At 40.1% G+C, this 13525-nt stretch overlaps 1 protein-coding gene across 5 annotated transcripts in view; it reads right to left on the bottom strand.

Moving 5' to 3' along the window:
• SHTN1 (shootin 1) overlaps window positions 1–13525 on the bottom strand; it is a 103513-nt gene that overhangs the window by 24035 nt on the left and 65953 nt on the right. For all 5 annotated transcript variants that reach the window (XM_067024575.1, XM_059051718.2, XM_067024574.1 and 2 more), the window contains 3 exons: window positions 13425–13507; window positions 6430–6539; window positions 3228–3281 (listed from right to left, as the gene is read on the bottom strand). In XM_067024575.1, the coding sequence (XP_066880676.1) occupies window positions 3228–3281; window positions 6430–6539; window positions 13425–13507 (247 nt within the window). The remainder of the gene's footprint in view (window positions 1–3227; window positions 3282–6429; window positions 6540–13424; window positions 13508–13525) is intronic.

The raw sequence follows: 13525 nt of genomic DNA, 5'->3' as shown, positions 1-13525 counted from the left end.
ATATGTGTCTGTGTATGTGTGTATGTACATGTACACACACATGTACCTTCCAAGGATATCTCTTATTGAAGAATTAGCCTTTCACAAGATCCTCTATATTTGTGTGGATAACCGCAGTACTTCCCCAAACTCCAAAACTGGGGTGAGCTATCCTCTCATCCTCTCACCTGATACTGAAGGAATTCATTTCCCAAGTTCTAACGCTTGCATTCCCAACTTTTTTCTCCATTCACTGACCAAGGCGGTTGACTAGGTTAGTATACGAGCAAACTTTAAATATGGAGGCAATTATGGAGGAAAGGTTTCTGCATGGATCTCAACTGACGTGATAAGGGAGCTCAGCTAATAAAGTACCAAGGCTGTCTTAATTATCTACTTATATTATAATCATAAAATTAGAGAAATCACAAATCACCACGTGGTACATACAATTCCTTCACAGAAAAGAGAATCCTATAAATCAGTGATCCTCGGCGTTTGGGGCCAGGTCCCACAGTAAGTCAGTGATAGGGCTGGACCTTGAACTTAACTTTTCTAATTTCCATTTCTACTTCAAACCGCTTTCATCATTTAACAGTCTTAATCTCCATGCTAGTTAAATGCTCATAATACCAACAACTCTAATTGTCAGGAAGCAAAATTATTCAACAATTCCTGGGTAATTTGAAAACCTGAAGATGTTCAAAAGACCTAAAAGTGAATTTTAAAAAAGTTGTTCTTGTCTCTTTGATTTAGAGGCAACTGAACCTGAGAAGAGACTTTCTGATTAATTTCTGTTGATTTATTCTTTGGAAATGCCCATTTCCACTTAGAGTGGCTTTTAAATGGCTGGTGTGGCTCAAGAGGTTTGTGAAACCTAAAAAAAAAGAAACCCTTGTGTGACTATGAGAAATAGCTATCTATTTTTTACGCACAAAATACACAACTTTAAAAATTAAGTGTCAATAGACTTGGAAAAAGAAGTTCAGTCAACATTGAGACTTTAAAAATTGGCTTGAAAAGTGTACAACTCAAAAGACAGTGAGGTTTTCCAACTCCCCCAAACACGAGATGTGTTTTCTACCCATGTGCTAAGTTTCAGCAGTAGGCTTACAACTCAGGTCACTTTCACTGCAGCAAAAACACCCCCAGACTGAGTTCATTCCTGCTTTCTGTTTTGCAGGAGAGCTGAACACAGTGCTGCTTGGTTTCCTGGCATCTCTTGGCACAGGTGCTCACCTTCCCCTTCAGTACACAATTTTGTAGACCTTTTATGTTCTTTTCGTGTTTGTTTCTCACATGCCACAACGGGGAGGTTCGTGTCATGTACTTTGCTGGGTATTAAATTTTGATAATAGTAACAGTCTGAACTCCAGCAAGAAGCACCAATAGAGCCCCATCTGATAGGGGCTTCCTTTCTCTCCTAAAAGAAGTTGTACGGTTTCTTGGCCCCAAGTGACTGGGAGTTACAAGTGATCCATCATCCCTCAAAGGAAACGTCTGTGGTAGTGGTGGAAAGTTGCCATTTGGCAAAGAAGAGTAGGGGAGAGCAAAGTGAGTTCCACTTTAAAAAAATTTAATGCAAAGAATAACAGCTATTAGTGATACACATTAATGCCATGTAAGGTAGAGAAATCTAATGATGAATCCAGGACAAAAGAGGATGGGGGCAATTTGAAGAAAAGAAAGGTGTTTTGTCAATTTTTATAATTTGTAAATTATTCCACAAAAATCTGTTCACAAAGTTCTCTCCTTGAAGTGGCACAAAACTATAGTGAGTATGATTGTATAGTGAACATGATCTTTAAAAGCAATGCTGTGATTTTCAGTAAACTTGCTACCAACCAGCATTATCAGGAAGTGGGGTATCTTGGGTAATCAAATATCATATGTAGCTCATGTAGATGTCTGATTTTTCAAATAAACCTGATTTAAAAAACAAACTGAGGTAAGTCACTGAGGACCAGAACTATAGCCCTAGAACCTCCCAACGCCACCCCCGGGGGCATTTTCATGAACAAAAATTAGCATTACAATGTAGAGACAACAAAAAGGACTGTCATAGGGCATTCTCCTTAACAGAACACTGGATAACAAAATCTGCTCACCAAAGAATCCATTAGATAATAACCACATAGTTTTTCCATGGTTTTAATACTTTATTCTGTAGGTAGACCACTACTGTTAGCCAGTGCTACATACCTCTCTTTAGTATTAATTCCACTCACCTAAAAACTATAGCAAACTAATTAAGCCATTCCGAGTTAAGTCTACTGTTTCAGGCTTGATGAAAATAATTTTGTTTACCACAATTATGTGGATGTCTGCATGCAATGCATAATTAGCACAGTAACAACGAACATGGGAATATTAGCTCTACCTCCGCCCCCACGTTTGTTGACTTACTGTGCATAATAACTGGTATTGAGACTGTAACAAGATCTGAGAATAAAGCTCTTAGTATCCAAAACATTTTCTAAGTGAGGCATTTGTCTCCGACAGAAACTGTCGGACAGGGCAGTACTCATTTATTTTGTTGGCTCATACTTTGGAAAGAAGAAATATGACTGGAGATGGGCATTAAGCATGTTCTCTCATGGACGTGAATTACTTTTAGAAAATGAAATTTGTAACATAAAGAAAGGAACTTCTATTATCCAAATTTATCATGACTTTTCAAAACTGTGAGAAAAGCAGACTATGACTCTGATGCTAACATATTTGGGGAGAGGCTCTGATTTATATTTAGGTGCCAAGAATTCCACTTTCATGCCTCAAAGTTAAGCACTATCCATGTGAGAGACTACTATACAATATACTATTATCTACTACATTCATCGTAGATTTACTTATAAATAAATCTACTATAATCTATGTATAGATTTATAACATTATTTACTATATTTATATTTATAATATATCTACTGTATAAGCATGTACTGATCCTGACATCTGGCCAGACACTTCATCTTCAAGTTGTAATACAAGTTTTGGAGAATAAGAACAGGACACAGTGATTTGGGGGAAAGAGTACCCATTCTTTTAGAATAGAAACAGCAGAGTATTGACACATTATTAACACACCCAGTGGAGGAGTCCACAGCACAACCAAGTAAACTATCAAAAGTAATGAGGCTTACTGTAAATGGAAATACAAGATATCAAAACCAATTATTCATAGCAGTAGATTTTAAAAATATTCTTCCATTTTCCCATTAACTAAAAAATAAGCTGAGATCTGTTCTTACCAGTATTCCTTTTAGTTCATTCACTGCACTTTCAGAGCCTTTTGAAGATTCTGGCTACAATTGTAAAAAGAAGAAAAATGACTTGAGTAATTCAGTTTTAAGATACCCAACAAAGATTTTTACATGGCCAAGTGTCGGTAGCTTATATTGACTACATTTTTAAAAATCAGGTCTATGTCTCACAGTTAGGAAGAAATATTAGACACGCTGGTGCTCCCAGGGGGCAGTAAAATAGAAAATGAGAGGTAAGAGTCACGCTACCACCTCTACACATCATTTTGTTACCTACTCTCATCATATGTAGAAAAGATTTGGTAAACGTTACATTTCAAAGATGTAACTCCAAGTTATTCAGAACATTTTACAATAAACTCTTCTCCACGCTCATTGCTGGACTTGAGCCGGCAAGCGAGGATGAGGAAAGCAGCAGTGCGGAGCAGAAGGCGAGCAACCGGGCAGAAAACCTCTCTCTGCTCCGTCAGCTCCAGGCCAAGGCCAGCTTACAGAGGACTGGCGCGTCCAGCTTCATGAATTTCACAACGGGGATCAGCAAAGAACCCGGATTACAGGAGAATGTTAGCATCACCGGCTATCGGGGCAGTAAAAGACCTCAGAGGGCATGCAGTCCAAGTACTTCATCTTACTTATGAGGAAAGTTACACTTCAAGGAATTCTGTGTTTGAGTCAGGTGTCTCGATTACAAGCCCAGTTCTCATCTGGCTACACCACGAACAAAATAATTTGAAATGAAATTCTGGGTAATACCTGCCTGCCCCATAATACCACAGTCTCTGTGGACCCCTCAATGAAAAGATGGCTGAAAAAAACCCCTCTGATCTTCCCTCTACCACTTCCTTTCACAAAGGAGATGAAGAGAAAACCTGTAAGACACAGTGAAAGGAATCACTCAGGCCTCTCATTCCTAGAAAAGAGGCAAGGCTAATCTCTCATCAAGAGATGGGAGGTGATTAATGGCAACCTATAATTCTTTCCTCTCAAAAGATAATAAAAGAATAAGATCCTATTCCAATTTTAAAAAACGTACAGGTAGAAAAAGTGAGATAGAGAGGTTTGCTGCTCACGTACAAATTAGACTAAGGTGTTCAACTTTCATAGCCTCCGTTTTCTGTGAAATACACATGCCATCAGGGCAGTCACAAGTGCCAGTCAAAAGCTCTAAGACACTAATTTTAACCACACCAGCACCACCACCGACATCAAGGAATTTAGCAATATGCAGTTAAATTAGTACTCTCAAGGCAGGCTTGACTTCTGTAGGTAAGCTGTTCGGTGACATGTTACGACTTCTGAACAAACACCCTGCCTAAAGGCATACTCAAAAGTGCCGCTATGCCACTCAAGTTGCCCTCTGACTGCACAAGCCTTTTCAAAGCCTGGACTGCATACTCTCATTAACTGGTGACATTTCAGGAAAGTACTGATGGTACTGGGGGAAGAAGTCTGCACTGAGGCATGCAGTGACCATTTGTTGTAAAGGTTACTGACCAGGTCATTCACCACTATATCTACACAGTTTTAATGATTAAAAAACAAAACAAAACAGTTGTCCACTGATCCTTGTTTGGCTGTCCTCCAGATTTTGAACTGACATTAAATAATGTGTAACTGTTGAAAGAGTCACGGCAAGAAAGAAAAAGGACAAAGTGATGTACCGAAAATGAAAGCACATACAGAACACTGACTGCTTACGATTTAAGAAGTTTTCAACATTTTTCTTCCTAAACTCATTTTGTTTCTTTTACGACACTGCATTTTTCTCTAGTAATAATTTGGTTTTGCTATTCTTTCCAAACTAGTTGTGACATGAAAGCCATAAACATGTATTCTTTTCTAAGGTTCTACTTAGACCCTGCATTTTAAAGTGGTTTCACATTTTACTCCATCTGACCCTAACGACAACCCTGTGAGCCAGAGAGGGTATTTAATGGAGAAGACGCCCGGGAAGCTGGGGGATAGTGCAAGGACCCGACTCCAGCAGTGCTCTTCTTCACTCACTCACCAGACACTGGCACTGAAAGAGCTGTGCCCAACTATCTGCACGCTCGGCTTCTCGTCCAGTTCTACATCCTGCCCGTTTGCTTTCAGAGCTCTAGCACAAGACTGAATTTCTCTCCACAGCTGGCCGAAGCTTCCGTTTCCCTGGATGTGAATCTCCTCTTGGTGTGGAATGCTCGTGCCCTCTTCCCAACCCCCTTTCCCTGCACAGCCCACACCACGGCCATTCCTGCCTGTCCAGTTACCTTGTCTGTCTGCGACAAAGTGGCACCTTTAAAAGCCCAGCAGAATTTCTAGTGAACAGACCTGACACTCAGGGACACTGAAGTAGCTGAAGAAGAGCATCCTTGAGAGTAAGATAGGACCATAAAGTTTGGTTTAAAGGAGGAGGAAGAAGAAAGAGAACCAAGCTGCTGATACCTTATTAGAGTGAGGAAAGAAAAAACATTTTTCAAGAAAAATGTCAAAAGCTCTACTACTGAGTCTATTTAAATGGGACACGTAGACAAGGGGAAGGGAAAAGCTCCGAACTAGATACTAGGTGCCTCCAGAGACCCTGGAGCTCACTGTGGTCTAGCTTAGAAGACAGCTGAGGATACAGATACACAAGTTTCTCCTTGGAGTGACCTGGAATAGGTCTGTGAAATTAACGGAAACAGTCTCATAAACCTCACTATTTTTCAGAGGTTGCCTTAGGTCTGCTATGGTACAGGAGGTGACCCCCACACTCAGATTCCCCTCCCCCCCGCACTAAAACAGAAGCCTTGGGAAGGCAAGGATCTTTGTGTCTCGTTTACTGCTTTATTCCCAGTGCCTAAAACAGTACCTGGCACATAGCAGGTACGCAATAAATACTTGTTGAATTATACACAAGAACCGGGAACTGACGAAAATAAAGGGCGGGCTAATTGTTACTTGCTTGGTGTAACAGTCCATATCAATGTCCCTCTCAAGGGGGTGGCAGCACCCGGCGACCACAGCGCGGTCACTACTTTCCGCAATGACCTAGGTTTCCTACGGTTCAGAGTCCTTCTGAAAAGTGCTCATATGAAGCAAAGGCTTTTATGACACATTAGCCTTAACCCAAGATTTGACAGTCAATTCTGATGTAGCTTTCATCAGATTTCAAAATTTTACACTAAAAAAAAAAAACATCAGGGGAAAAAAGCATTTAATCATTCCATACCTTTGCCTTGGGTCTAGCTGTCTGATTAACTGGTCTGAGATGAACTCCCTTTTTAATTCGGTCCATCATCTCTTCAACTGCTTGCCTCTTCAGGTCTGTGACTTCTTCAGCTATTCAAAGAACACACACATAAATCATCTTATGTTACAAGAAAACTTCCTATTTCTGGTGACTTAGAAAGACTGCGCTATGTAATTAACCACAGTCATTTTTCAGACAGAGTCACAAAACACCAATAATTTACTAAGGTTAACAGCTCCCAGCTAGCAATATTTTTTTAATAAAAATCTTTTAATAAGAGATTTGCTTTGAGAAATAAGAGTTATAAAATTTAAGGTCTAATTTGTAGCCTGGAAATCAATATTGGCTCATCTATGTTAAACAAAGTACACGTTGTTCCGTTTGTCAGAATAATAATAGACCTGAATTTCTCTAGGTCTTTAAAAACCTAATTTTGTACCTAACTCCAAATAATGATTCACTTTTGTCTCAAAGATGTTTTTGTAACTTACAGTACTTATAGTACAACCTATGTCAAAGAGATCCAACCAAAGCAGGAGTAACTATCAAAAAGCCCATTTGAGGGCTTCCCCGGTGGCGCAGTGGTTGAGAATCCACCTGCCGATGCAGGGCACACGGGTTCGTGCTCCGGTCCGGGAAGATCCCACGTGCCGTGGAGCGGCTGGGCCCGTGAGCCATGGCCGCTGAGCCTGCGCGTCTGGAGCCAGTGCTCCTCAATGGGAGAGGCCACAGCGGTGAGAGGCCCGCGCACCGCAAAAAAAAAAATAGCCCATTTGAAAATAAAATATCAAAGAGATTTTTTTACCTGTTGGAAGAAATCCACAGTCAAAAGATGAGCAGCAGATAGATAAAATCTATTTTTAAATTGCCATCTTTTGTTTAGGAATCACATGGGAAGGAAACATTTAAGCAAACCTTTTCCAAGTCTTTTAAAATTGTCAATGTTAAAAGAAAACATACATCCAGAAATGACGGCAGTTAAGTAATTAAATTTGATTTAAAAAATTCAACTGTCTATTGTTTAATCTTTACACTGTTTGGCTGCAAAAACAATAAAGCTGTTGAAATATGTATCAACTAGATGAATGCAACTAAGGTGAGCTGAGACCTGTTGGTCAAAAGAGTGAAATTTGTCTCTTACACAACAGCTTAACCCAAAGCACCAAATCATTCTGGAACATTTATCACCATTAATGCAGCTCTAGATCTTGTGTTTACCTCCAGCTAACTCACTGTATCCAATACATTCAAATTTAAATATCTCATAAAGACCCTCCAATTAGCATCTTTAACAGACTCCACATTGTGGGGCAGGCGTATGGTAGGCACTCAGCAAGCATCTACCTACTGACTAACTTGTTAAAGTTCAAGCTTTAAATGGCTATCAATAGCTTTACTATTTGAGCAGAAATAATTAAACCTCAAAAGAATGGCTTCTAAATGGAGGCAATCACAACTATATCCCCCAGCTAATTCACAGTCCTGTCAGGCTTTGCACTAAGGAGGCCGAAATCATGGCTTCTTTTACTGCTATATGGCAGACTTCACTCTAACCCTGGGTAGCTATTCCTTTTATACATGCCGAGGGGCGCAACTTAGAGAATCCAGATGGTCCGTTATCCTCCTCTCTGCAACATCACAGTGATGGGATCACTGCTATATTCATCATATAACCTAGGTTTTCTGATACAGTCCTGATTTCAAATAGTGTTACCATCCTCAGAAGCCATTGAAATGCTAGGAATTCAAATTTCTCAATAGCCAAACAGCATTTTTCAGTTCCAGAAGTCAAAAGAGTATCTTTTGTGAGGCAACATGGGAGACATGGCACCAAGGTCAGAACTCATCCACCAATAAACGAAAAGACAACAAAACTGTGTGTTGATCAACTATGTGCCCTTAAGCAGTATTTTCTAAGGCAGCCTCTACTGATGGCTCACAAACATCAACATGGGGACAGACAAGAAAATTACTATGAACAGAGATTCATTCATTCATTCACCGACTCACTTATTCAATATCTGAATACCTATTATACACTACATGGTACTTTTGCTGACCGTTTTCAAAATCAGAGGAAATAAGACCCAGATCTGTCATTCAAGCACCTCGTATGGGTATGGAATTTATTCCTGGGAATTTAAAAAATCTTCAAAACACATTCGATTTTCAGAAAGGCTGCCATTTTGAGTAAGACTTGGGAAGAGCTGCACGGCAACAGGAACACCGCCTACAAACAGATTAGCACTCTGTAAGGAACGACTAAAACTCAGTTAAATGCACAAAACAAAAACTAATTAAGGCAGACAGATGGAGAATTATGGTCAACACCATTCAAGTCTGCTGCAGCATCTAACATAACAGGAATTTAAAGTAGTTTCTTATTTTTGCTTGCCAGAATCATAGTGATAATTCAGAGAAGTGCCACTATCTGTATTGTGTACAGATTATAAACCAGGTTCATAAAATTTTCTGCCTTTTTCAAACGTAAAGGCTTAATTGGTCTTAAGGAAAAGAAATCACTCTTATCAGCTTCCCTACTCAGGCACAACACAAGGGCAATGGCTAGGTTAGCTACACAAGCTTTCTCTCTCACCGACCCTGTTTTTGAACTGGCAAAATGCAATCTATACGAACTTCTGAACTATTAAGCAGTTCTAATAAATCTGCAAGAATCACCTACAGAGAGCTCATGGTATGTTTTGTAATTCTTTTCTGCAATCACGCAGTCGGTAATTGTCTCACAAAAGCATGTAATCAGGCGGACAATAGAAATATGCAGGATACTGGAGATTAAAGAAAAGGGACAAATGAAGACAAGAGGTCTAATGTTATTGAACTGCCACAGGAAAATAAAATCAAATGTTCTTTGAGTTAGTGCTTCCAGGTCAGTCATGGATCAGAAAGCTACATGTAATTAATTGAGGCTTAAATTTTAAGACCCACTTGAAAAATAAGTTCCTCAAAAGAAAAAAAAAAAAAAAAAAAAAAAAAAAGACCCACAGACAAAACCATCACCTTATTGCTCAATAAAACCTTTTGTTATTACCTAGAGGAAACTAAAATGAATTTTTAAATGCCACAGGTTTACTTTTCTCTTTCAATAACATTTTTTAAAAGGCATTAAAAAAATCTTATGGCACCGTGATGCACAAAATTTCTAAAGAACATATCATGGTTGAATAAGTTTGGATTTGACCTACAGTCATAAAGTTAAGAAAATTTCCTTAACTACAATGATCACAAGAGCTGCATGAGGACTTCTGCCCTTCAGGGTGATTGGTACCATGCCTTTTTTTTTTTTTTGGTAACATTTTGAATATTTTCTATGTTATGGGCACTACTCTAAATGCTTTACATGTTGTGAGACTCATAATTCTCAAAACAACTCTATGAAATAGGAACTATTATTCCCATTCTACAGATTAGCAAACTGAGGTAAGAAAATATCAACAAATTAATGACCTAAATATATGATAAACAGCAGGCATACCTCTCAAATCTCAGAACTTGTCCAATAAATGCATTCTTGTCAAAATTAGTTATTAACTGCAAAGTATGTAATGATTTCTTGTGTTTATATCTTAAAACTACTTCTAAAATATTTCACAGACCTTCCCTACAATCAAGCTTTTTAAGAGTCATAACCCAACAATAAAAGTTTCTCCATTCATAAGCTCTGAAAAACATACCAACCGTATAGCAAAAGCCATCTTACAATGCTAATATAAGAAAACACCGTGATAGCAGGACTGGTTCCTATGTTATAAATGCAAACTCCTAAGTGTCTCAGACGACCCCGATATTGATGCTCTACATTCATTCATCATGCCTTTAATCACTGTTGACCCATTCAACAACTATTTTTTTAGTGTGAATGATTAACAAAACACTATCAACTACCTTGCCAGACAGAGCAAAGTATGGCTATGGTACCTATCATTTAAGGCAGTATGATTTTAGGGTGGCCCCAGTTTAAAAATCTCCTGATCAACTTCTGTGTCTGTACTACTTAGATTCCCAAAGTAACAATTCAATAGCTCAAGGATGACGGGGAAAATGCTGCCACATTTCATGAACTGTAAATGAAATATCATTTTCATAAGGAAAACTGCATGGTTTCTAATACTGGGAGTTAATAAGTTCTAGAACACATCTTTTTAAATTTAAGGGTGCTGTTGAGGTTGATAAGCTAATAATGTAATTTACTGAGAAGGGGAATTTATTTTATTCTGACTGCCTTCTTGACCCTCCAAGACTAAACCAATTTTCCCAAAACAAGATCGAAACAAACAAAATTTTAATCTTAATTACAGTGTCAGGGAAGGCTTACAGCCAGTAACCCAAGAGCAGGGCTGCCCTGCAAGTCACCAAAGGCAGGACTTCTAAATTCTGCAATGCCTTGGCAAAGCAGAATTTGCCTTTTAGCTGCATTACAAGGGGCTGTAGGAGGCAGGGGCAGAAAGTCAGTTCATACAGATGGTAAAATCAAACAGCTTTCGCTTGTAATGGTGCTGCAAGCTTCTTGCTAAGAAGAAAAGACCAAGTCTAAACTTGATTCATTCAATATGCGTGAAAGCTGTGGGAGGCTGCAGAGAGAAGTAAACCCTCACAGAGCCTGCAATCTGTTCCGGGGAGAGGAGGAGAGATGTGGAAATAACCCCAACACCAGAGCAGAGGCTGGGGGGTGGGACATTAAATCCTCACAGTAACAAAATCTGAAGTAACCTGCTAGAGCAACACACAGTAATGAGCCATTCAATCTGGATTATTAATACTCATAAATAAAGGAAGAGGGGGAAGAGCCTGGGGACACACCAGACAATATGCTGAAACCTGAACGGGAGACATGGAATTAGAACAGTACCTTGCTAGAGGAAGGGCAGGAGGGCAATTCTGGAATGAGGAAAGACAGGAACAAATGCACAGGAGGCTTAGACGTAAGGGCCCAGCCATAAGGTGAGACAGATGTAATGAGAAATGAGGCTAGAGTAAAGGCAGAGAACCATCTCTAAGCAGACAGGGTTTGAGATTTTATTCTGAGGCAGGGAGAAGCACAGAAATGGGATAAGATGTAGGACAACATAAGGAGACCTGGCGTCTGAGAACACGGCACTGCAGAGGTATGAGAATGGCTGGGGCGGGGCAAGGAGACCCGGAGGCAGGGAAAGGGGGCCAAGAAGTTTGCACCCATTTGGGCTTGAACCAGGCTAACCTACCATGCTACATAAGTAAAACAGGTTGAACAAACACTGCTGAGTTTAATTTGGGTTCTACGGTCCTCAGGCATAAAGGCCCAAGATCTGGGGCCAGCATTTCAAGCTTCTGCTCTCAGTGGGGGCCCACATCAAACTGCCCATAGCTCTGTGCACTGACTCCGCACCTTCCCACCTGGGGCCTCTGCTCAGCAGGAAACGTCTTCTCTCTCCACCCCCATCTCTACCTATTATCCTCAGCTTCTCCCTCTCCAAAGAATCACATGGTCCTGTGAATTTTACCTCCCTAAACAGCTCCTGAATTTATCCATTTCTTTCTCTCTCTACTGCTACCACCCATATATCAGCCCCATCAACATTCACCTGAATGAGTGCAACAGTCTTCCCTCATCCACTCTCATTCCTGTACAGTCTGTTCTCTGTTCTCTCACTGCAGCCAGTGTAATTTTTTACAAAGGACAAATCTCATCATGTTACACTCCTACTTAAACTTCTACTGCCCTTAGGATAAATATCAAAATCTTGACCACCGCCTCTGGAATCTGGCTCCTGCCTACCTAGTAGACTTTCTCTCTTGCACCCCATGTTCTAGTAATATCAACTTTCTTTCAGTTTCCTAATATGCCAAGCTCCTTCCCCACTCTGGACCTTTGAATTGTTGCCCCTCTATGTGATCTATTTTACCACATATACCCTGACCTTCTAAATCCACAACTACTCAGCTAAACATCACTTGCTGACACCAGCAGTCCACCTCCATAATCTTAGATCAGTACTGATAATCACTCCTCCACAGTACTGATCAAAAAAAAATGTATTTAAATAATTATATATTGCACTGGTAATTACATGTTTACTTCCTGTCTGCCCCACTCAAATGTGACTTTATGTCTTGTACCTCCAGTACAAAGCACTGGAGAGAACATAGAAAGTGCTTGACAAAGTCTCAGTTCATTGCTATCAACTCTAAAAAGCTTTTCCCCAGGACTTCCCTGGTGGCACGGTGGTTAAGAGCCCACCTGCCAGTGCAGGGTTCACGGGTTCGATCCCTCATCCGGGAAGATCCCATATGCCGAGGAGCAACTAAGCCCATGTGCCACAACTGCTGAGCCTGTGCTCTAGAGTCCAGGAGCCGCAATTACTGAGCGCACGTGCTGCAACTACTGAGTCCACGTGCCACAACTACTGAGGCCCGCGCACCTAGAGCCCGTGCTTCACAACAGAAGAAGTCATTGCAATGAGAAGCTTGCGTACCACAACGAAGAGTAGCCCCTGCTCGCCGCAACTAGAGAAAGCCCACACACAGCAACAAAGACCCAACACAGCCAAAAGTTAATTAACTAATTTTAAAAAATAAACATAAGGAGTGGTGATTGTATAGCACAGATTTTATATATATATATATATATATATATATATATATATATATATATATATATATTTTTTTTTTAAAGACCTTTCCCCAAATCCTCATTTGGAATTACTTCCTCTCTTTTATACCCCGAAGTACCTCACCCCTTAATGAAAACACATTTCCCAGCATCCCTCACATTACAGTGATATGCGTGAATGTTTACCTGCTCTAGACAGTAAGCTACATGAAGACGATGACTGTTCTTTGGTTCATTCTTACAGCTGTTAAGTTCACATTTCTCCCCAACAGTCTGTTCATAGTCAAAGAGCTAACAAGTATGTCTACTGTTGAAAAATTGTACACCATCAACAAAAAGTCAACCAAAGGGGTGGGGTGAGAATTACCTGTTTCTGGTTGAGCTGCCTTTTCTTTCTTAGCACCACTGCCACTGGGGTGGGATCGCTTCCGGATCATGGACATGAGGGATCTTTAGGAGAAAGAAAAA

This window comes from Kogia breviceps, chromosome 2 (assembly GCF_026419965.1).
Source record: "Kogia breviceps isolate mKogBre1 chromosome 2, mKogBre1 haplotype 1, whole genome shotgun sequence".
NCBI lineage: Eukaryota > Metazoa > Chordata > Mammalia > Artiodactyla > Physeteridae > Kogia > Kogia breviceps.
This window is presented reverse-complemented; position numbering and strand designations above follow the sequence as displayed.